At 42.1% G+C, this 25,833-nt stretch overlaps 2 protein-coding genes across 5 annotated transcripts in view; one reads left to right on the top strand and one right to left on the bottom strand.

Annotated features, from left to right (window-relative positions):
• Positions 1–1,670, top strand: part of IMMP1L (inner mitochondrial membrane peptidase subunit 1) — a 40,750-nt gene extending 39,080 nt beyond the window's left edge. For both annotated transcript variants that reach the window (XM_075837742.1, XM_075837743.1), the window contains exons 5-6: positions 683–793; positions 1,496–1,670. In XM_075837742.1, coding sequence (XP_075693857.1) covers positions 683–793; positions 1,496–1,561 — 177 coding nt within the window. In that variant the 3' untranslated portion in view covers positions 1,562–1,670. The remainder of the gene's footprint in view (positions 1–682; positions 794–1,495) is intronic.
• A 1,682-nt stretch (positions 1,671–3,352) lies between these two features.
• DNAJC24 (DnaJ heat shock protein family (Hsp40) member C24) overlaps positions 3,353–25,833 on the bottom strand; it is a 35,215-nt gene continuing 12,734 nt past the window's right edge. For 2 of the 3 annotated variants that reach the window (XM_075837735.1, XM_075837736.1), the window contains exons 3-5: positions 15,838–15,976; positions 4,891–4,959; positions 3,353–3,582 (exon numbers count right to left, since the gene is read on the bottom strand). In XM_075837735.1, the coding sequence (XP_075693850.1) occupies positions 3,446–3,582; positions 4,891–4,959; positions 15,838–15,976 (345 nt within the window). In that variant the 3' untranslated portion in view covers positions 3,353–3,445. The remainder of the gene's footprint in view (positions 3,583–4,890; positions 4,960–15,837; positions 15,977–25,833) is intronic. The other variant, XM_075837737.1, reaches the window with a different exon arrangement.

Here is a 25,833-nt window from a genome sequence, read left to right as displayed (position 1 = left end):
AGAACGCCCAGCTAGTAAAAGTATTAAAAACGCCCCGATGTACGCACATAATACACGCCCACTTGTACTTTTACTTTTCAACACGCCCAGTTGGACTTTTGCAAGCCTCATTTGCATAAATACAAAAATGGTCATAACTTGGCCAAAAATGCTCGTTTTTAAAAAATAAAAACGTTACTGTAATCTACATTGCAGCGCCGATCTGCTGCAATAGCAGATAGGGGTTGCAAAATCTGGTGACAGAGCCTCTTTAAATTAATTTGGCGTTTTTTATTCTATTCCACCCCCCCCCCCTCCATGGAGAGCGCTGCCATGAATCTAGTGTGAACAGAGCCTAAACAAATACAACACCCATTCAGACCCACCCCATCCCAAAAAACAATAAAATGAACATTTAAAAGGTAATTTTATGACCAATTATACAAGGTGGTAAGTTGAACAGTTATTTTAACTTGACCCTGGATGAACGGCAGACAGTTGGCATCGATCATCCGCAATCCCCATTAGGGCCTGCACGCTCTTCATTTTCTCTCCTATAAAATTAGAGACCTAATTACTATTACCTATTACTCCACATAGAACCAGCCGTTATGTTCCCGATTCCTTGCTATGGATTCCACTTAGTACTTTTTGACTTGGTTTTAAATATTAGTTTTTCCCTCTTTTTTTTTTTTTTTTACAGGTACCCAAGGGCCACGTTTGGTTAGAAGGTGACAATCTAGACAACTCAACAGACTCTAGAATATATGGAGCAGTCCCTTATGCCTTGATCCGGGGACGAGTTTGTCTCAGGGTAAATTCAATATATATTTTTTTTAACTTCCCATTAAAAGTTAGGCGTATTGTACTCTGCAGCTGCCAACTCAGCGCTACTCTAGCTGTGGGGGCATAAAGTATCGTGTTCAAGTTGTTTGTTAGCTTAAAGGAACACTCCAAAACGTATACACTGCTATGCCTAGTGCAGGGCCTGAGGGGGTGGTGCTTGACACAGGGATGATCTTAAAATCCCTGTCATGCCCTACCCCCTTATGCCTTTTAGGAGGTATGACACAGGGTATATGTTGGACGGAGTGTTTATTTTGCATGTTTTCCTACTAGTATCCCACAGTTCTTCATTTGGGGTGTAGTCCAATTTCTTACAAACAAATACTAGATTTTTAGCCTCTAGATATAAATGGATAACCTAGGCTTAGGATAGTCCAAGCTTGGGATAGGCCTTCAGTGTGTGATTGGTTGGTGTTCCTGAGGGTAAGTCCCCAATAATCAGCAGACCGCAGGGGTGGGCTGAGGTGTTATACCAGGCACTGAATGTATAGACCCATAGCTGCATTGATCAGGGGTAGTCAATCAATGTATATACCCAAAATACACTTTTTATTTTGTTTTTTTTTATATATATATATATATATATATATATATATATATATAAAAAAAAAAATTTTTGGGTCTTAAAATTACATCCTGGCTCAGGTCTGATCTACATTTTGTTTTACAGTTATGGCCTTTTAACTCCTTTGGCCCGCTACAGGATAATCCCAATGGACGTGTAATAAAAGATTGACCATGGACGGCTGCTGCTATTATTATTTTTAAATTATCTTCTAGGGAATATTTTAATTATTTATTAATGATCTAGTTTGATTTCCAATAAACTTTTTAGTATTTTTTTTTTTTTTAAGTGTTTGTCTCCCTCTAATTTCAAAACGTGTAAGTGTGTGTGTTATATGTAGAGCGTGAGATGTGTTTTGTGGACACAATGTTTAAGGTTTTTATGTGGATCACTGGAAGTTCGCTTTAAATTTCTATTCTGACCTGCACCTCAGTGTGTACCTTCAAGTTTCTGATCTAGAATCAACGAGCGCTCGATCCTGGTTATTAGCTTCATTAACTTGCAAGCTGTATGCCCCATACTGACAATGGAGGGAATAAAAAAGAAGAAAAAACGGGTACTTTTCCAGGCGCTGCCGATCGGAATATCATCCAGTGCGATCCATATGTCTCAAGAATGGAGACAAGGTAAGTAGTTGAAGGATTTAATGGTGCAGGTATATATAACAGCAGCAGACTGTTTAACAGCGGACTGTTTCGAAACCGGACCGGTTTCTTCCTCCGCTAGAATACAAATGAACAGGTGGGTGGGGTGTCGGTTAAATAAGAGTTAAAGGTCGGTTTGAGGTAAGAACTACCGGGTCAGGTATACAGGTCAAATCTGATAAACATTCATATGAAACAATACAAATAATTTTACAAATAATTATAAACAATTAGATAATGTTAGATAAAGTGTCTGTGTTGTGTTAAACTTATTTGACTTCCACTTATTATATAATAAATAACAATTAAAATATGTATATATATTTTCTTAAATGTATGTGAGTTGGTAAAAGGATCTATGAAGATATTTTCATAGATCCTTTTACCAACTCACATACATTGTGCGCTTTGTTGTTTTTCTCTGTCATTGTCCATACTGACAATGTTGTAGAGTGGGAAAAGTCTTTCATATCTGCAGTAATTCAAGAAGACCGGTCACCTCTCCTGACAGGTCTAATTTAGTAAATACTTGTATTCCTCATTAATTTAATAGTCAAACAATGTCTAATCAGGGCTCCGAGTCTGTGCAGGAAAACCCCCTTCCCAACTGGTAGCGTCGTTAGAACTCTGTTGTGCCATTTCTCTTAGAAATGTATGAATAAATAGAACGTGTCAGAGGTGACGGCTCCTCTTTAAGTTGCCTTCGCTCTCACCTGCTAAGACACACAGCTTGTATCTTACAGTTTTGGGCAAGTTACCTCTACAAGGTCCTGTGATCTCTGCAGCATGGGCATGAATTCCAGCAAACTGTGTGAGAAGAGTGGGTGAGCCTGCAGCCTTGTAAAAACCGTGACCGGACTACAGCTCCACTACATCTGTAACCTGGCAGATAACAATCACGCCTTCCTCTTAGTGAATTAGTAGGAGGGAGAGATCTGCAGCATAACCCGCTGGGCTTTGGAAGGGAAAAGCTCCACAAAAAGGTGCTGCACTTGAGGATCTTTAGAAGATTTTATTTTACTCTAAGGGAAATGTGGCAACTGATAAAAATAGAAAATGTTTTTTATTATGTAGTGATGTCGGATTCTTCTTGCTGATCATGGGTTTTCCATTTCTTGGAACGCTTTTATATTGCAATTACTTTGCTTATGGCAGCCTCTACATCCATAGGCTAACTACTGCCGCCTGTAATGGTGACATGCATTTTCATTCCCTGACAGCAACCCGATATGAAAATTATTCACCCCTTTAAGAACTCTTTAAATGTATTTTTCCCATCCATACCCAATATCTCACAATTTAGTAGGAAAGTACCAGAAACAATAAAATGTAGTTTTATTTTGTAATACTCTTTACAGTGGGATTTAGTCCATAAAAATTCAGAAAATTCCAGATGTCCATCTGAGCATTGTCAACGCCATGATCCTTGTAAAATTTCTATAATTAACGAACAGGAATTGCAGTTCACCAAAGACGTTTGTGCCAAGTCACTCTCTATTGCAATATATTGTCCACCGCAACGACAGGAGTAGTAGTAATGGGCTTCATCTGTTAAAAAAAAAAAAATGGATAACGTGTGAAATGTCAAGTGAATGCTCTATAGAATATTCTCCAATATTAGGCGATGTTCACACAGGGCAGAAACTGCGTAAAAGCACACCGCATATCCGCTCTAGGCGCCAAAAGGGAAGAACCGCACCCAGTTGTGGTGCAGTTTTATGGCTGCTGTGGAAAACTGCACTCAGAAAAAAAAAAAAAGCTTGATACTTGATATAGTGACGCATCCCTCTGCAGGCCGGCCTTCTGGGATGACTTCTCATCCCATGTGACCGCTGCGGCGGTCACTTGAGAGAAAACATCTCTGGAGGCCTTCCTGGACGAAGAGACAGAATTTTGGGTAAGTATAAGATTTATATTTCCAAGTTGCGTTTTTTGCTGTGGAATCGCTGCTTTTTCGCTGCAAAATTGCAACACTTTGCAGGGGTTTACCTCCATTGAATAACAAAAAACCCACAACAAATAAGCAGCGATTACGCAAATACAATTGACATGCTGCGGATTAAAAACTGCACCACAGGAAAATGTCTGAGCGTTTTCTCATTATTAAGCAGCGTGTGGATGAGATTTGAACAAGTGTTATGCTGTGGATTTTCCGCAACAAAATCCGCTGTGGAAAAGTACGTGTGAACTTACCCTGAGGCCCAATGCACACGACGTAAGTTTGATCCGCAATTACAGATCTGTAATTGCGGATCAAAGTACGTATACATTCAATTCTATTGCCCACTGACCCCTTCCCGTATATTCAGGGGAAGGCGTCTGGGCCATAGAAAGTATCTGCAAAAAAAATAGAACAGACCGTGCTCCCATCCTTTAACGGGAGCACGGCCTGCAAATGTGGGTGACTGTACGTGGCCGGCCCTGTCCGTAATCCGTGTCTCAGAGGCAGGGCTTAGTAGAAGCACAAAGATGGTGGACCTGGCAGCCTTCATTAGGCCCCCAGGCAGCCATAGCAACCCTCGCCACCCCACGATTGCATTGCGGGGTTTGCAATGAGCTGCTAGAAGGGGTCGCCCCCCTCTTTAACGATTAAATGTTGCGGTCGTTACTAATGGGTTAAACGAGCAGGACTTCTGGCAACACTCAAAAAACAAACAAACATGCTCTTAATGTAGCAGAAAGCTGTGGTGTGAATTGGGCCTAAATATAATGTCAAATCTCCCATGTACAGATTTTACAATCATCTTCATAATGGCCAATCAAGTCACCGTTCCTAATATCATAACAAGCCAATGGCAACAAAATGAAGGACCATCCCCCTGATATTTATGATAGAGATATAATCACACTATATACCTTCTTCAAAAGTCATTTCCTCCAAATGAATCAGATTGTCCACCGGGAATGATCGGGTCATCTCTCCATCTAGTAGAAGGGAACACAAGCCACATAAAGGCTAATCCACTATACATAATACATCAGAGACCCCCTGCACATGAAACACACCCCCCTTGTCCTAGGAAATGTTCCCACTATGTGCTGTAGATACCACCTTCATAGTATATAACCTATTAAATGCCCCAGTGTAACATATAGCCCTGAATTATCACATAGCAAATAAACCAAAAAGTACTGTATTACACTTACACACACACACACACTGTATTACAATGTGCGATATATACACACACACACACACTTCCTTAATCCAGCAAAATTGTGACCAGATGGGTACGTGTTATCCATAGAAAAGTATATAATACTCGTAAGTAGGGCTGGGTGATTAGGACCAAAATTAATGTAACCTTGATTAAGATTAAATGGGTTATGTCGGAACCAAAAATGATTATCAGTGCAGTCACAGCAGTATGTGATACACTCGCTAATATACATACCGGACACAGTCACGCTGATCCTGAGATTTTCATAGATTTTTATAGCGCTGCGTGGGGACTGGATGTTCAGTTGCAGTTTTCGGTGATGATGATACGACTCCTCAGCCCCGCTGTACTATATATATATATATATATATATATATATATATATATATATATATATATAGATAGATAGAGAGTGTGTGTGTGTTCTCTCTCTCATGAGGGTTATATACAGGGGTAATGATGGAGTCCCTGTATATAACCCCCATCATTCCTGTATACAGGGTTGATAGAGGCAATAGAGGGATAATGGGGCGTTAAATATAAGAATGATGATAGGTGTTCTATACAGGGACCCCCATCATCCCTGTATATAACCCCCATCTGTGTGTGTGTGTGTGTGTGTGTGTGTATATACCATTGGGGCAGACACTATCCGCTTGCCGTGGCATGTAGTCTGTTACTTCCCCCAGAAAGTTTAACGTACAGTAGCTGGGGTTTGGCATAGATTTTTTATTTATTTTTTTAAAACATCAGATTTCCTAGTTGTATATAGTCTTGTGAAATTTAACATTATATTGCAGTTATGTGGTACAACCCAGTGCTGGATTATCAGACTTTCTGGATTATCTCATGCCGGATTAGATTAACACACAACCTGGAGAAACGGTACTGCAATAAAACCTGCATGTATTCGTACTGCTCCACTACTGTAACATGTGAATATGGGCATGGACTACTTATTGTTATGATACAGTTTTGCTCTATCCTAATTCCTTCAGTATTACGTATAACATATAAAACACTATCACACCTGAATTAAAGAACCCCAATATGTCCAAGTGATCGATAAATAAATAATATCCGTCCAGAAGTATTGCATGCTGTCTAAAAGAACACACCCGCAAAACTGATAGGCCCTGCACTAGGCATTACCCAGTCTAAGGGGGTGGAGCATGACACAGATTGAAAGAACAATCAAGAGAAAATCTTGTCATGCTCCGCCCCCTCATGCCCTGAACTAAGCATAACGCAGTGTATGTTTTGTGTGGTTTCCAAAAAGCACTTACCTCTCCAGCTAAAAACTGTGTATGAAATAAGAGATCCAACTGAAGAATGCTACAGTCAGTCTCTCTCCAGCTGAAATGGCTGATAACAGGGAGCAATAGACTGCATTCTAATTCATATAGATACAAGCAGACTAGGTTTGTGTCATGTTGTATAAGAGACAATTTCTTTATAATATTTGTCCTTTAGGTGCTCCACAGTTGCGGTGGCCGTAACAAGTCAGATAATGGCACTTCACGATGAATAATGACTACGGGCAAATGAAACACCTCATTTAACTGCCCTTAAATACTGGTGAAAAAAATTGCAATTAACACTTGAAAAAGACGGTTTTAAGCATTAATTAGCAACAGACACGGCATGAAATAGGGCAGTATTTTATATCTCTTTATGCATTTTTTCTTTTTTTTTCTTTACCTCAGGCCTAAACTATGGCTCTCCAGGGAGTGCGGTAGCTGGCCCAAGTTTGATTAATGTAATTAAAGGGAAACAACGAGTTTATAGGATGACAGGATCAATAAAGCCGTTCTTAATAGCTCCTAAACACCTCCAGTACATTAAATATGTAGCGATTAGAGAAAAGGGGGAAAAAAATATTTAAAAAATCAGCCCATTCTTACAGGCAGGAAGTGACTTCTTCAGGATTGTAACAGCTGACTAACTTCACGAATGAGAGGTGAAATATATTAATACAAATTCTCACAGACCTATATCTATGTTCCTACATGTGAAAACCATCAAGTCCTGCAGCAGGAACTGCGGGGCCCCAGAGATTTCTAGCAATCAAGACTAACGCTGCGGTTGGCAACCGGGCTGATCGGGTGCTCCCGCTTTTACATGGCATATGCCAGAGATATACAAAGTCTTACTTCTGGATCGACGGGTAACTTATTTCCATTACCTTCTAAGAGGCAGAGCGGTCGCCGTATTCCTTTGGGACACAATATGGGAGACTATGAACTGTTGTATTTCAACATATGGTATACATCACAAGCATCCGTTAAACATATACACCATGAAATTTTTAATAGCTTTTCATGACCTATACGTTAAAATATGCCATATCACCCATACGTGATGAAAAGGTCATGATGTATTTCTTAAAGGGGTTCTCTGCATTTTATTTTGATGGCTGTCCTTAGGATCGGATCGGCCCCGACTCCCGGACCCCTGCCGCAGCCTTTTCCCAGTTTACAGGCACAGCGCCATACATATCCATAGCGGCTCTACCTGGATTACAGTTCTGGTCCCACTCAAGTGAATGGGACGGAGCTGCAATTCCAGGTGCAACCACTACGGCCGTGTACGGCACTGTGCCTGGTAAACAATGAAGTGGCCCCTTCAGTCAACTGACTGGTGAGGATGCTGGGAGTCAGACCTCCACTAATCGGATATTGATGGACTATCCTAAGGATATGCCATCAATATAAAATGCCCGGAGAACCCCTTTAAACGTATTACAAAATAGTAAGCAGGTGACGGATATCACTGTTAGGCTTCTGTCACCGCCTACGTTTAATGCATATGTCAGAAGCTTTTCTCGGCGTCTATGCTAAACGTAGGCCAAAAAAGGTGATGTGAACATAGCCTTTCACTATCCTGTCTTCCAATAACGACATCAATTAAAAGTTTCAGACCATCCCTTTAAATATGGATGGGATGTTATTCTTGTTGACCGCTGATCTGTGCAAATCCATTGTCAAAAATCCTTGCTGGACATATACAATATATCATCTATATAATGCCAAGTGTAGGGTACGGTATCCTACACATTCTATGTATTAGCTGCAGGCGAACGGAGTAACTACTGACAGATTCCCATATAATCTCTGATATTCTGTACAGAACACGAAACGACCACACAGCCGACTTCTTCGTATCATTAAACATTCTAGTCAGCGTTGCGATATCTGGAGGATGGAGTAGCAGGATCTCCATGTAGAATATATCCATAAAATAATTACTGCCATGTTTTACTAGGTGTGCATTGGTCTGGAATGATAACATTTCAGAGATCTTAGGGCAGATGTATTTTTGGAAGCGATGATTTCTTCAGTTTTATATCCTTATGGCACTTTACCTGCTATTGTGCTTTGCAGATCTCACCGTGTTAATGAACATAATGCAGCAGAAGACTGGTGAGAGGTTCAGTCAGGAGAGCGACAAACTGCCCTGAGAAGACGGGTAACAAAGAAGGCATCTTATCTTCATACTACTACAACTCAACAGAGCAGGAACCCCCCAAAAACAGAGGAAATAACCCATAAAGACTCCAAATAATAGATCAACATAGCATGGATATGTAATACGATGGAAACCCTTAGGGTATGTTCACACGGCCTATTTACGGACGTAATTCGGGCGTTTTTGCCCCGAATTACGCCCGAAAATAGCGCCTCAATAGCGCTGACAAACATCTGCCCATTGAAAGCAATGGGCAGACGTTTGTCTGTTCACACGAGGCGTATATTTACGCGCCGCTGTCAAATGACGGCGCGTAAATAGACGCCCGCGTAGAAGAAGTGACCTGTCACTTCTTTGGCCGTAATTGGAGCCGTTATTCATTGACTCCAATGAATAGCAGCGCTAATTACGGCCGTAATTGACGCGGCGTTCAAGCGCCTGCACATGCCGGTACGGCTGAAATTACGGGGATGTTTTCAGGCTGAAACATCCCCGTAATTTCAGCCGTTACGGACCCCCGCCGTGTGAACATACCCTTAGGCTGGGTTCACACAACCTATTTTCAGACGTAATGGAGGCGTTTTACACCTCGAATTGCATCTGAAAAAGCGGCTCCAATACGTCGGCAAACATCTGCCCATTACTTTCAATGGGCTTTACGACGTTCTGTGCCGACGACCTGTCATTTTACGCGTCGCTGTCAAAAGACGGCGCGTAAAATTACAGCCTCGTCAAAAGAAATGCAGGACACTTCTTGGGACATAATTGGAGCCGTTTTTCATGGACTCCAATGAAGAACAGCTCCAAATTACATCCGTAATGGACGCCGCGAAAAACACAAGTACATGCAATTACGTCTGAAATTCAGGAGCTGGTTTCTCCTGAAAACAGCTCCGTCATTTCAGACGTAATTGCAGTTATCGTGTGCACATACCCTTTGGCGTTACGGGCCAAACACAGACCTTGGACATAACATGGAAATACGGCAGTAGGCCCCATGCACACGACTGTTGTCTTATGTCCGCGTGCTACCCATTACTCAAGGAATTGCACACGGACCCATTAATCTGTAATGGCCCCATGCACATGACCGTGGTTCCACTGATTCATGTGCGGGCCGTGGGACGGAGACGCAAAACTTGGAGGTCCTATTCCTGTTAGTGTTTGCGGCTCAGTCTCGTCCGCCACGTGAAAACCTATAGAATGGAGGCGGAGGACACACTGATGACACATGGACCGCAAACCACCACAGATCCGGTGCTTACGGGCCGCAAAATACAAACAGTCGTGTGCATGTAGCCTTACGGTGAAGATCGAGGTTTGTGGATCAAATGGCTTCTGTTTTTTTTTTTTTTTCGTAACTGAAGACCACCGAGCAGACTGTCAAATATAAAACTTATTTCCAAATGCAATATGTACGAAGAAAACTAATTATCTTTCCAAATGAACTCTGGAGAGACCAAAATCGACTAGGCGCTATGTGTTACAGCCGGAGAACTAAATGATGTGATGACCAAGTCCAACCTAACCCTTGGTGAAAAATCAGATGTGACTGCAGTCAACCCAATATCTGACTCCTCCACATGGGTCCACAAAGCGGAGATATAAGGAGCGGTTTGATGGGGCCAATTCATTGTAAAGCTGTTTTAGCTATTCCCGGACCTGACATGGAGGGTTATCTTCTTGTCACAGGACCAGGTAACACGGCTCTACAAAGGGAGAACCATGCCAAACAACGCTTCATATCTCAGCTTCCTGGACCCATTTGAGTATTACATGGAGAGAAGTGGGATACTGAAGCTAACCACAGTCACATTCAAAGGTTTGAGTGGAGCATGACTCTACCCATTTGGGTAAATTACGGCACCATGTGAGAGCCAATGCCAAAAACAAAACTGGATCCAGTCATCCACCTTTTTATATATTTAGGAAAGAGTAGCCTGCATTTCCAAGATGGGATCCATAATATATGCCAGTCTGATATATTATGGGGATTACAAGTATAACTATTCTGGAACATCTTTTATTAGAACTCTGTGTTGTGCCTCTGTTATTCCTCCTGGAAATTTATGAATAAATTGACAACTGGATACTACTAGCTGCGGGGGGGGGGGGGGGTGTCCCTACACAATCTAACACTGTCCAATCAGTGCTGACCAGACGGTGTATGGATATGCCTGCTTGACACGGGGAATGGTAACACCCAGTTGTCAATTTATTCATACTTTTCCAGCAGCAATAACAAAGGAACAGTACAACGCAGAGTTCTAAGAAAAGATGCTCCAGAATTGTTACTTAACCCCTTAATGACCAAGCCATTTTTTACGTTTTTCCATCGTCGCATTCCAAGAGCTATAACTCTTTTTATTTTGCGTCGACATAGCTGTATAAGGTCTTGTTTTTTGCGGGACAAGTTGTACTTTTTAATAGCACCATTTCGGGGGACATATTATTTATTGATTAACTTTTATAAACTTTTTTTTGGGGGGGGAATAGAAAAAAACCTGAAATTTCGCCACTCTTTTTCGAGTCTTAAATCAACGGCGTTTACCGTGTGATATAAATAACACCATAACTTTATTCAGCGGGTTGTTATGATTGCAACGATACCAAATTTGTATAGTTTTTGTAGGTTTTACTACTTTTACACAGTGAAAATGCTTTTTTTTCAAAATTATTTGTTTTTGTGTCTCCATATTTGAAGAGCCGTAACGTTTTCATTTTTTCGCCGATGCGGTTGTAGGAGGGCTTTTTTTTTGCGGGAAGACTTGTAGTTTTTATTGGTACCATTTTTGAGTAGATGCAACTTTTTGATCACTTTTTATAAAAAAATTTTAAAGTCAGGATTCACAGAAAACAGCAATTTTTCCATAGTTTTTTATTAGATTTTTTACGGCGTTCACCGTGCGGGTTAAATAATGTTATAGATTTATAGTCTGGGTCGTTACGGACGCGGCGATACCAAATATGTGTAACTTTTTTACTTTATTTTGTTTTTTTAAATAGTAAAGCATTGTGTAAGGGGAAAAGCTGGGTTTTTTAATTTTTTTCACATTTTTTTTTTCATTAACTTTATTAAACTTTTTTTTTACTTTTTTTACTAGTCCCACTAGGGGACTATAATATGCGATTCTCCGATCGCTATTGTAATACACTGCAATACTTTTGTATTGCAGTGTATTACTGCCTGTCCGTTTAAAACGGCCAGGCATCTGCTAGGTCATGCCTCCGGCATGATCTAGCAGGCAGTCGCTCCAGGCAGACCTGGGGGCCTTTATTAAGCCCCCGGCTGCCATTAGAGACACAGACACTCGGCGATCGTATCGCCGGGTGTCGGTGGGGGAGAGAGGGAGCTCCGTCCCTCTTTCCAAAACCACTCAGATGCGGTGCACGCTATTGCGCACCGCATCTGAAGGGTTAAACGGGTGAGATCGATACTTATATCGATCTCACCCGGCAGAGCAGGGACGCCCCCAGCCCTCAGCTGCCTCTAGCAGCTGAGAGCGGGGAGATTTGACACTCCCTGCTCTGTTTACTTTATCCTGATGCAGCGACGTAAAAAGGCATATGCATCAGAATAAAGCCCGTTAGTGGCCGCCGTTAAAAGGCGTATTGGCGGTCACTAACGGGTTAATGGGAAATACAAGTATTCACTAAAACAGACACGTCAGAAGAAGTGACAGCTTCTCAGTAAAGGGGTATTCCGGTTAGAACACGTTACCCCCTATCCATAGGATGGGGGTAACTTGCTTATCAGTGTGTTTTCCGACAGCTGGGACCCACACCGATCACGAGAATGAGGGCCCCGTTTGCACTCATTCTAGATGGGAGCGCCGGAGATAGCCGAGTACAGCATTCGGCTATTTCCGGCGTTCCCATAGAGAATAAATGGAGCGGAAGTGCACATGAGCAACTTACCGCTCCGTTCAAACGGGGCCCCCTTTCTCGTGAACGGTTGGGGTCCCAGCTGTCGAAAAAACCACAAATCAGCACGTTACCCCCTATCCCATGCATAGGGGGTAACTTGTTCTAACTGGAATACCCCTTTTAAGTTCTTGACACCCATCAAATATATAAAACACTGAAATGAGTAATAGTAATCTTAGCCATGGCAAAGAATGGGCAAGTGGGCAAATACACAGGGCTGCATAGACATAGTCCCTTTTTTAGTTTGTCCCTTTATTACAACTAGCAAATCATGCATTATTAATATCTATTCAAACAGAAATTAAATGATGAGAGCTTTATTGACTGTGGTTTCCTATAAATACTTTCTACTTGAGAGACAGGGAAGAGCAAACCACACGATCCGGCAATTCCATAGGGCTTATACAGTAATAAGGAAGCAATTGTGTGACTTCATTGTCTCCATGCTAACAGAGACATCTCTTCCAAAAGGTTTACAAGCTGAAAGTTCAAGAGGTTTAAAATCCACAGAGATTCTTTCAGGCTGAGTAACATTAAATAATGATTAGTAGCTCGGTATCTCAAGACAAAATCAATCATAGTGCTAAAAAAAAAAAAAAATCTATTATCAATGCCCTTTTACAGAATTGTTGTGATGAGGTTACATGGAAGATGTCAGAAAATCACATTTTTTATGGGACTATATAAAAAAAATAATCTTGCAATATTTGTTTTACAGGCTACTAGAGCAGACATAACAGGCTGACACTTTCTATTTTCTGCAGCTCAATTGTCAGCTTTGCTGTGTAGATTTGGACAGAGTCAGCAGAGTTTGGGGGATTTCAGGATAGCTCTATTGTACTGTTGGAACTAGATAAGGCAAGACAGTTAGACCATGTTCACACGTTGTGGATTATGTCAGGATTTAAGCGCGGATTCTATGAAGTATTTTGCCGGCAATGCATACGTATGGGGTATTTTGTGCCCCATTAACATACTCCGAAAAAAAGAACCATCGCAACATAATGACCGCACCAGAAAATTCTAAATTTACAACATACTCATTATTGACACGGATTCCAGATACTTTTGTATACCCCAATTTAACTTCTTTCTACATTTCAGAAAAACAGAGGCCCCCTAATGGCCGTTTGACTATCCTATCCAGCTCTCTTAATTGAAGTCTAAGGCCCCATGCACACGACAGTATTTTCATCTATCCCGAAATACGGTCCGTAAATACGAATCAGTAGGCATCCGTATTCCAACCGTATATACGGATCCGTACAAAAAGAGGGAGGTTGCAAATGATGTCATCAGCATGTTGCCTAGCAATGCTTCTGTAAATACGGATGGTTTACGGATGTACATCAGTAGTCGTCCGTATTTACGGAAGCTCCCATAGACTTCTATGAGAGGGTCCTTGCCGTAATTACTGACAAGAATAGGACAGGTTCTATGATTTTTTCAGCACAGACACCCATCAGTAAAAATACTGAATGGTGTCCGTGGCCAATAGAAATGAATGGGTCCATAATTACTGATGAAAAATACTGTCGTGTGCATGGGGCCTAAGGGTGTAACTGGCTCATCTCTCTCCGTAACACCCAAAGTCTTCAGTGGAGAAGGATATGCGCATGCGTGGCCACCTCTCCTATATATGGTTGCGAAAGGGGATCAAAATGGGGCAGGAGCCTGGGAGCCTCTAGCCCTGGATACCAGAATGGCCCATGTAGGTCAATCACCTAATTAGACAGATATTGGAGACTAATATTAAAATCTACGAAACGCAATGCAACGTGTAAAAGCAGGCAGGCGGTACAGTAAGAAGTAAGGGAGGCCTCTTGTGTCTCTTCGAGGCAACTGCCTGTACAGAACATTGATAGGCAAAGTATTTATCCAACCCACAAAATGGCTACATCCACCATGTATAAATTATAGACACCTAAAAAAAATAATAAAAAATTGCCGTTGGGCCAAGAAAAATCATACAGCTGGGAGAGGCTTTGTGGTTTGCTTTATGGTGGGTATAATACACATTAACAATTCTGATGTATAGTCTTTATCTGGCTCTGGTGTAACAAAGCTAGCCGTTATCAGCAGGGGAGCTGGACCGGGGGAAGAGGAGGCAGATTTGATAGATTGAGTCTTGTAAACAATCTACGGAGGCAGCTCTCTCTTTTCAGACACACGGAGGGCCGATGGTGGCTATGCATGAAAGATAAGCCAGAGTGTGTTACTGCAATGTGCCATTGAGTGTTTTCCCCATAGGCAATACACTATTATTGAGTCCCCCTCCCATTAGCAAGGAGGGTGGGTATACATTTATTGAAGGCTCTAATGGAAGGCAGAGGGACTCCTACCCCCAGGCCGAAGCAGAAAGACAGGCTATCACATCATGTAACAGGAGCCTGTGTGTGACAGATCTGACCTACATTTCCCCCTTTCTTGCTCCCAACAGCCTGTCGCTGTTTTAAGAAGCTATTTTCTCGGAAGCACTAAGAAAAAAATTGCAGACGAGAGATGCTGATTTATAGAATTTGGTATTAAATTAACTCTTTCAGTACCAATGTTTTTCCAAAAAGTCACAGAAAGCTTAAAATATTTATCATCAACACAGGATCGGCAGTATATAACCAAAAATGGGACGTTCATTTAGGATGTGTTGGTGAAGACATGTTTTTTTTTTTTTTTTCTGTTCGCTTTGCTCAATGCTAAGAGACTGTATAGGCTGCATCTTATTAGTCATTCATCCACATCTTGCACTGCTGAGAGTTAATAAGGCCTAAACAGTTTACCTGTCACCACATATTTACTTATATATTGTATAAGTACAGTATGTGAACTAGATTTGTAGGAATTAAAGGTCCAAACACTGTGCTCGATAGACAGGAATGGAAACCTCCGGTCCGCCGTTGCTTTGGGGCGTAACATATGAACCCGACTTGTCAGTGAAGATTGAGGAGATGCAGTTAACACAGATGAGTCATTCGATGCTAACAATTTCCCCAAAAGGAACACAGAAAACATACTCTCCACTATGTAATATTAAACGTACCGGTCTAAAATAGCCCAATTCTCTGTCATGTATAGGGAAAAAAAAAAAATGTAAGCCGTACTGTGGCTCTCATCTGCCGTCTATTATTTATAGGGCAAAGAGCAAATGGCTCAAAATAGAAAGGACCGAGCTTATTAACACGCAGGAGGTGTAATCTGACTGCTGCCTAGCCAAAAAGATCCGGAACAGGACTGGTCTGTGAGAACTTACCCCGCCGCTGCAGGTCATAGGCTCGCTTCGTCTCCTCATTTCCTAGTATCTTCCATGCCTGACTGATTTCAATGAACTTCCATGCTTCGTCTGTCTCTTGTTCGGATGAGATATCCCTGTGCTGCTTATCTGGATGGTACTGTCCATGGAAAATGAAAAAAAAAAGGAGCGATAAATTAAATATTTAACCAAAAAGAGTTATATTGTTTTTGACAGTCCGTCTTTCCTTACACCACACACATGCAACCAGTAAGGTATTGGGTTCCTTCATTTCAATAAGGCGCAGCCTCCGCATTAACTCAAGTTGCAAAATAATTTATACTAATATCAGGGGACAAGCTTTCATGGTGCCCGAGGCAGAGATCTAAATTGCCCCCCCACACCCTCCGTGAGTTAAGTCAAGTAGCCTGCCTGTGACCAGCGCAACATGCCTGAAATCGCAGTGTTTGCCGGCCTTCAGGTGGCCATAAACCTGCAATAGCTGTCGGCCAAACTACGGACCCCCATACACAAGCATGCTCGGCCGCACATAAATATTTTTCCCAAGTATCCTCTGGCAGCAGGTTATTTCCGGCAGAAACAAAGGATCGGCCATGCTGAAAGTCTACATGCCCGATCCTTCTTTCCCTGAATCTGCCATCAGGGGAGGGCTGGTACACATTCATACACATTAGATAGTCAGTTGATCTCATTGGGTTTGACTGACTTTTACGTAATATGTATGGGTACCCTTAGACTTTAAACGGTGACTCGTTCCCCAATACATAAGACCCTGTTCACATCAAGTTTTTGATATCCGTTTAGTGTGTACATCGAGGGAGCTCCCAACATACACGCTAAACGTGTCCATAGGGCTCCGTTCCAACAGTAGACTAGACTTATCCATCCTGGCAAAACGCGCAAAAAACTTATACCGCACAATATATGTTTTTTTTTTGTTACACTGGGCGCCTATGGGGGACATATGCCATTTTATGTACGTCACAGGCATCTGTTTAACGAATACGTCATAAGCTTTTTAATAGATATTCATTAAGTATCCGTAAAAAGGATACCATTATTTTATATGGGTTAGGGATCCATTAGACTGATGCCTGATAGTGGCATACATCACCCATAGACTATAATGGTATCTGTTTAACGGATACGTCATGAACTCCAGTGCAAAGTATCAGTTTAACGGATACCATTAAAGCCTATGGAGATGGATGCCATTATTTGGCATCCGTGACGGCCTACATTTAACATATACGTCGGGAGCTTTTTCCCGACGTTCACGTCAAATGCATAAAAAAAAAAAACACAAAAAAAAAAAAAAAAACGTTTTGTGAACAGGGCCTAAGCCAAACACCACTTTTACCTCTATAGTCACTACACATTGAAGGTGGCCTTTATATAATGAACAATATTCACACACATATCATATATATTACTACATACCATATACCGCGCATTACATTATATCATCCGTTAATGGCGACAACCACTTTAATTTATAAAAATTCCCCACAATCCCAGCCCTATTATTCCTGATCTAGCATATGTTCACTTAAAGAGTCTCAATTTAATTTATTTAAAAAAATAAGAACGTGGGGGGGGTGTTGAAGTGGACAATCTACTCAACGAAAGCCGTAATGTATTGTTTGCAATATTTGTAATTATTTTATATAGAATAAAAGCATAGACTACCCTATACAGGAACTTTAGTTTAATTTGCATCAAAGTCGCTCAGACACGCGAACCACGCGTTGAATGCTCCCTAGCTCTACCCCACGTGTCAGATTGATAAGGTTGTAATTGAAAAAGGATCTCCTGTTCCCACTGTTTGACATCCTACACATATAATGAGCGTTTAATTCTCCTGCAGCTCCCCCACAGGAGAAATGAAGCATAACATTGCCCATTTTAATCGATAGCCTATCTGTGTATTGCACAGACACGTTGGGTCCTCCAGAACAAGAGATGATCTTTGTATTCACTCTCCTAAAGTATTGAATGGGGGAGCCCCTCTATTAACTCAGAATTCCCAGGCACTGTACACATATAAAAGCAATGTAAACGTTTAAGTATCCCAGTTCAACATTATTATTTTTTTGTAACACCCTTTTTATATTGCACTGAAATCTGAGTGTTTCTACTAAGAACCTTTAAGAGCATACAAGAATCCTCCATGTATTGACTACGTGGACCTCCTGCAGTTGACGAGAAACCTCCTTGTACCTCTTGGTGTCACAAACACTTTACCTTTCCGACAACAGGTTTCAGGGATCGGCAACTTGTTGCTTTCCAGGCCCCTCCTGTCCCAGTACCTCCTGATATGTCTCAGTTTTCTGACTGAACGATTTACATCCTACTGTTATGTAAAGAGGTCTTGTAGGAGCAGTTAGCCTGGAGCTATGGAGCTTTCCTTTGTGGCCGACATGGTTCATTGGCTGCTAATTAGGTAGCATGTTCTGTCACAGCTTTCAAGGTTTCTTGTCTATTAATTGATCTTTATGTCTATCTCAACTGCGCTGCTAGGCCTGGCCTTGTAGTTGCAGATTAGTACCTTAGCAGAACCAATAGACAAAGTCTTTACATTCGTTACACAGTAATATTACAAATCATGTAATAAAATAAATCGGGGCACCCATACGAGAGGACATGGAACATTTTTTAATAAAAAAGTTGGATACATAAAATCAAACACAGACCCGACACACACCTTCCTCCATTGGAATCCACTTAACCCCGGTTGGCCACGAATGAGAAAATTTTCCAGATAGATATAAGAAGATCTGATGAACCCTATCAGAACGGTTATACTGGGTCTAGGCAGAATAATTTATCATAGAATAGATTATTTTGTAATTATTTTTGGTATGTAAAGCGATAAGACGGCCATTTACGCTTTATATTTATTTATAACACATGCAATCGATTACAATTGTAAAAGGGGTCGTCCGCATTGGACACTACCTTTTTATTTATTTTTTCGAAAAGTTCCCCAATAATAAGCTCATCACAGCATGTCCCGCTGCTGGGACTCTAAGTCATCAGTTGTAATATGTGAAGAGACTCGTCTGCAAGCGTGCAAATCCCCTACAGTGCCACCACAGGGGAAATTAAGCATTACATAGTGCTTATAGAAATCAATAGGCAGTGTCCTTCAGACTGAGAAACGGTCATTACAGCCATTGTCTGCTCTGGAAAATAGATGAGGATCCCGCTTGGTGAGGTGGACGCTGCATCAAGGTAGAGGATGAATAGAGGAGGTGGCCGCGCATGTCTGATTATACCCCTTTAAAAGCAGTCTTAGGCCATTTAGTGCCATGGACAAGATCAGATCCTATTCTGTGGCATTGGGAAAACCCTTTCTCGAAGCAAGCTTTGATGGTTTCCGCTCTAACTTGGGATCATCGAATCCTATCCTTGACATTAAATATACGCGCAGAGCCAAAATATGGCCCGGTGGAAGGAGCCTTATCAAAACTCTCACTAAAGAGGTCCATAGACATCAAATATATGTTGGCTGAATGCAAGCTATTATATCCAACTTGTCAAATCTCTTCATGTCTATGGTGCCTCACCAATGGTCCCCCGATAACAGCCTTTATAGAGAGTGGAATTTGGTCGAATCCCGCTAACACAAATCTTGTGTCAATAGCCAGTTTAAAGCAGGTTAAAATCTCTTCCATAGTTTGTCTGCTTCAACCGACTCTCATATGCTGCGAGATGTCTGAAGGACACATAATATATAGATGTAGGATATCTTCCCATTCACTACTCATATTGGCGCAAACTCTTTCCTTTTCTATGAGAAAAATGAAGAATCGGTTGACTGCAAAACGATTTTTCCAACAAGTTCTCTCCGTACATGGCCCAAATGAGGAGTTAAGCCTAAAAGACCAGACCAAGTATGACCACCTTCAGACAAACAAGGGAGCCTCCTCTATGAGAGTACTAGACCGTGAATATAAAGCTCATTTCCACCCCTCCATGCCTTGGTATTTTCCTATTACTACAGCACTTTCAGTCCGGATGAGGACTACTGCTGAATCATAATGTTCAGTTCATTCCACAGATTCTCAGCGAGATTTAGGTCCTGTTTGTAACTGGTTCATTTAAGGGCAAATATACATGCTCCTTCCAATTAAGCTCCTATAACTTGGTCATTGTTGTATGCTTTAGTCTCACGGTGCTGCTTGAATAAAAATATTTGTCCAGGAGCAGGGAAAGTTCACCGAGGTCACATCTCTTATTTTACGCTCTATCTTTATAAGCTTCTGACTGTCATCACAACATGCCGTCCAGATTTCATCCCATCATTATTCCATTTGGTAAAAGATTCTCCTATAACTTTTAGCAAACAGTAAGGTTTTCTTCCCATTAGCAGGTCTGTGAAGAACCCAAGTCACACTTGCATTAGCTTCTTGATTGCGTCTAAAAACGTGACTTTTTTCGCACAGACCGTTCCAGACGATGTTGAAACGTGTCAGAACCTGGGTCCAACAGAGAATCATCGGTCTGACACTGCCCACCTTTCACCTCCCACCTCAATCCTATTGTAATGCATGTTTCATCTTTTACACTGCTCCGTAGATTTACCTAATGTTGTGTAAAAGACTAACTTAATTAAATAGAAAACAGAAGAAGTTGATCCAGCGCTGTTGTTGTGTTTAAAAAGGAATCATGTTCCTATATTTATTGGGTATGAAAAGTAAAATCAGACGAACAAACAGATGTGGTAACAAGGCCGTTTTCAGATAGGTATTCAGAAGCCTACTAGGCGTTTCGAACACTTGCGGTGTTCTTAGGAATAATATCCATGACTAAGAACACTGCAAGTGTTCGAAACGCGTAGGCTCCGAATACCTACCTGAAAACGGCCTTGTTACCACGTCTGTTTGTTCGTCTGATTTTACTTTTCATACCCAATAAATATAAGAACATGATTCTTTTTTAAACACAACAGCGCAGGATCAACTTCTTCGGTTTTCCATTTGCTACCTACCGTGGACCGTCGCGGAGATCCGAGCGAAGTTGGAGTGTCAGATGCTGGACTGGTGAGCTGGAGGCTTCCTCCCCCTGCTTCTTTGTTTAAATTAAATACTCAAGTAGCCCGGGTTCCCCAACAGCTCCTCTTCCGACTACAGTTTCAAAATGGCGAGTGGGCAGAGAAACACTGATGAAAGGCATCACCAGCTCTGCCCCCTCTAACGACTTAACTGTGAAGGTGTCAGAATAATGTCGGGGAGCGTGACGGTCTTACTGGACATTTGCTTTAAAGGGGTTGTTTCATGAAGACTACCCCTGTCCATATGGCCCCCGCTTAGACCCCTCTCTATGAGCCACAACATAGATCCGCTCTAAATGATTGGCTCCTGTTCAAGCGGTCTCGAGCCATTCCTTGTACTACAAGGACAGCTGTTCATCTGAAATGCCTGGCTGGCCGCAGTCCTGTATACATTTGCCAAATATTGTGTAAAAGATGAACCTACGCTTACTATTAGGATAATTTTGCGTATCTCAACGCAAATAAGCGGCTGATCTGCAGGAAAATCTGCGTGCGTTATATGCGGACTTTGCTACGGATTCACCAAGGATTTCACTTCTGCTACATTGAAAGTGGTAAAATCTGCATAGAAAATGTCTGAGGCATATGGATGAGATTTGTAAAATCTCATCCGCTTGCCTTGTACGGTCATTCGCTGCGGATTTTACCTGCACAAATCCGCCACTTGTGAATTCACCCCTCAGGTAAAGGACTAGAACAGTGGCAACATGTTCCTCTCTCCAAAAAAAAAAAAATTATCTGAAAGAAATGTCATGTGAAGTAATCCGCAAAGCAAATGTTAATGATTTCACACAGAACTGGCATGAATAAGAATACAAATTTTCTCTTTGCCAACATGGAAAATTTGGGCAGTCAAAATAAAGTTGAATTAAGAGAATGTAAAATAAATAAATGTAAAAAAAAATAATTCAGAAAACATGGGTTAGTAGTTTAGGTATTGCTACTGTGAATATTCAAGCCAGGATTTCAACATCGGACTAGGGGTCAAGCTATTATTAATGGCGGATTCACTGGCCTTATAATACAAATTACATGATCACTTTCAGTCTATTTGTACTTTCCCCAATATCCCATCATATATAGAGTCGCCTTTAATGTGTGGATGAGATTACGTACAAGGCTAATTGTAGTATATGTATGTGTCTCATTGTAACCTTTCTGGCTCATATGTAAAATGTTGTTGCTATATAATTAAAATTACAATAACTGCAATAAAAGAATATGCCAACGCGTTTCATACAGTTAGGTCCTCGCACGATGATGGATATGTATGTAATTTACTCATGTAACCAATTCAACACGAGACCACACCACTGAGTCGGCTTCACCAACGTGCACAATTATTTTTGTCCTTTTCATAATACGAACAAAATAATTAATTTTCCTTTTGACGTAAGAAATGTAAAAGGCTTGTGTAATAATAAGGTGTGGACAGGACAAAAGGAGTCGTGTCATAGGCAAAGAAAGTACTGTTAGATTGATGGTTAACAAACAAAAATAAAACAACTTATAGAACGTATGGCACTATGGGGTCGGATCCACGTGCTATGCTCTGTGGCGAGTGTACGGTATGGTACAATTTCGTACGTCGGATAATAATCAAAGCCTCTGCAACTGCACAGTAAGTCTAAACGTGTAACTAAGACCCTGTTCACATCTGCATTCGTTATTCCGTTGTTCTGCTCCGTCAGAGAAGCAGAACAAGGGAATAACTTGAAGCGCCAGTTCCGTTGCACCACGGACACCTCCGGCAGTTGACTTGAATGGGTTCCGTCTGTTTTCGGTCGATGTGTCCGCCGTTTTACCGGAAACAATAGCACAGAATGCAATGCAGATGTGAACTAGGTCTAAGCGAAAGGATCATCTATTTCTATTAGGCCTCATTTACACGAGCGTGTGCGTTTTGCGCGCGCAAAAAACGCTGCGTTTTGCGCGCGCAAAAGGCACTTGGCAGCTCCGTGTGTCATCCGTGTATGATGCGCGGCTGCGTGATTTTCGCGCAGCCGCCATCATAGAGATGAGGCTAGTCGACGCCCGTCACTGTCCAAGGTGCTGAAAGAGCTAACTGATCGGCAGTAACTCTTTCAGCACCCTCGACAGTGAATGCCGAACACAATATACACCAACCTGTGAATAAAAAAAGACTTTCATACTTACCAAGAACTTCCTGCTTCCCCCAGTCCGGGCTCCCGGCCGTTGCCTTGGTGACGCGTCCCACTCTTGTCATCCGGCCCCACCTCCCAGGATGACGCCGCAGTCCATGAGACCGCTGCAGCCTGTGATTGGCTGCAGCCTGTGCTTGGCCTGTGATTGGCTGCAGCCTGTGCTTGGCCTGTGATTGGCTGCAGCTGTCACTTGGACTTAACTGTCATCCCGGGAGGTCGGACCGGAGTTATCGGTAAGTCAGAACTTTTTTTTTTTTTTTACAGGTTCATGGATTTTCGGAGCGGAAGTCACTGTCCATGGTGCTGAACCAGTTTAACGCTTTCAGCACCGTGGACAGTGACTGTCTCCTGACGTCGCGTACCCGAACATTTTTTACCGGTTTCGGTCAAAACGAGTTTGGCCGAACCCGGTGAAGTTCGGTGCGCTCATCTCGAATTTGACACTCCGTTTGGATGTTTGTAACCAGAAAAGCACGTGGTGCTTTTCTGTTTACATTCAGGAGTTTGACAGCTCTTGCGTGATTTTCACGCATGCAACGCAGGACCGTCAGTGTGGCATGCGTTGTTTTCACGCACCCATTGAAGTCAATGGGTGCGTGTTGCGTGAAAAACGCAAGAATATAGAACATGTCGTGAGTTTTACGCAACGCACTCACGCAGCGCAAAAATCACGCATCGTCTAAACAGCCCCATAGACTATTATAGGTGCGTACGACACGCGTGAAAAGCACGCGCGTCGCACGCGCGTATAATACGCTCGTGTAAATGAGGCCTTACACATTCACAAACAAAGTAACATAGTGTGTAAGACCCTGTTCACATTTCGTTTTCCCTACATCTAGCGTGCATGCTAAACGTGTCTGTAGGACTCCATTAGAGCGACAGAGGCCAAAAGAGAGTGTCCTTTTGGCCTCGGTAGGGCTGGTATCCTTTTTTGAAGGCTGGAATAGCATGGTAGACTACACTTTAGCAGCCCGCAAAAAAAACTATACCGCGCAGTATACGTTTTTGTTTTTTTTAACATGGGAGCCTATGGGTAATGGATGCTGCCGTATGGAATCCATCACAGGCCACCTTGTGACGGAAAGCTCTAGTGACGTAACTGTCCACATATGGGCTTCCCTGTCTCCCCATGGTATCTACACAGAGAACCCTCCACCCACACGGCAGCCCGATCTTAATTTTAGCCTGAGACTTTGCCGGCCATGTCAGCCCAGGGAGGCTAAGTAGCTTCCCTGGGACAAGATAACAGTCAGTGACTCTGGCTGCTTTGAAAGCAGCCAAGGACTCAAGATAAGTCTCGCACGGCAACCCGCGACCGGAGGGCCTTCCCCTTAATGGAAACACCTTGTTAGCAGCCGGAGTCCCCAGCTTCTATCTTGACCTGGGGACGTTACGTTGTAGGAGCTTCCTGATCTATTAAACGGAAGCCAGTGACGGATGCCTAACAGTGGCATCCATTACCCATAGACTATAATGGTATTCGCTTAACAGATACGTAATTACTAGGGTCACGAGAGTTCATCCGTTGGACATTCGTCACATCATACGCTTAACATACATTATACGGAGAAAATTATTTGCCTTGGCAGCAGTTGCCTGACACTGGTTGCTACAGTTAAGTTTACTGTCAACTAATGTTCCTAAGTCCTTTTCCATGTCAGTTTTCCCATTTAGTATGTGATGGTGACATGTATTTTCTATTTCCAAGTGCATAACTTTACATTTACCAGTATTAAACCTTATTTGCCACTTCTCTGCCCAAGCCCCCAACTTCTCAAGAACCATTTGTAACATCATCCACAAGGGAGAGAAGAAAACCTGGACCGCACATCCACTTGCTATACTTGATCTACTGCGGCTCAGCAAAATAAAAATGTATGAACAGGAGGTTCTTCGTAAACATTTGATCAAACTGTACAAGTCCACTTGCCCCTTCACGGCGACCTCTTTCAAGTGGATCCCTACTCTATCAATTGCAGTAAAGCATGGCAACCAGTGCTGCTGCAACACAGCACCCGCAGAGGGAGCAACCCGGGAGACCAGCAGCACCAATGCTGCCAGTCTAAGCCACCTTGGCTCTGGGCCACGTCCTCCCACAGACAGCAACAAAGACCACCACATAACACCAAAAAAAAGGGAACAAATGAAAAAAGCTCACCTTTCCTTGTAGTCTCAACGGCCAAATCGAGAAAAAAAATAGGTAGAAACCCTTCTGCAGTCTCCTGCTATTTAAAATCACCATCACCTCCCTTGTGGATTTGTAACATCATAGCGTCACTTGCATTAATTTAGAGAGATTAGTTTCATCTGCAAAAAAATATATTTTACTGTGCAATCCCTCTACAAGGTCATTATTAAATATCCGGTGGATAGGTCATCAGTTGTCCGGTAGTGGACAACCCTACTAACCCAATTCTGTTTTTAGAATAAAGCAGGAATGTTTTTATAACCCTGTACAACCCCTTTAAGTTTACATTAAATCATTAATTATTCTTAAACTTTACCTACTGGGTTATCACCAATACTAGGCAGGAACTGCTCTAACATGGCCAATTGTAACCGCCAGCAGTGGTCAACCTACCACATTATGGGGTCCTCAGATGCGGCCATGGAGTCAACTTGTGGTCTTCACATTGCATCCCATTTCTTACGTCCACCTTTTTCAGCAGACAGGTGTTTGCACATGCGCGGTCGCTCTCCATTATACCTGGTCCAAAAGTTTCTTCCACCCTGATGACTACTTCAAGTATCTCCCCTTCCAGGACCCTCTAG

Source organism: Rhinoderma darwinii, chromosome 9 (genome assembly GCF_050947455.1).
Source record: "Rhinoderma darwinii isolate aRhiDar2 chromosome 9, aRhiDar2.hap1, whole genome shotgun sequence".
In the NCBI taxonomy this organism is placed as follows: Eukaryota; Metazoa; Chordata; class Amphibia; order Anura; family Rhinodermatidae; genus Rhinoderma; species Rhinoderma darwinii.
This window is presented reverse-complemented; position numbering and strand designations above follow the sequence as displayed.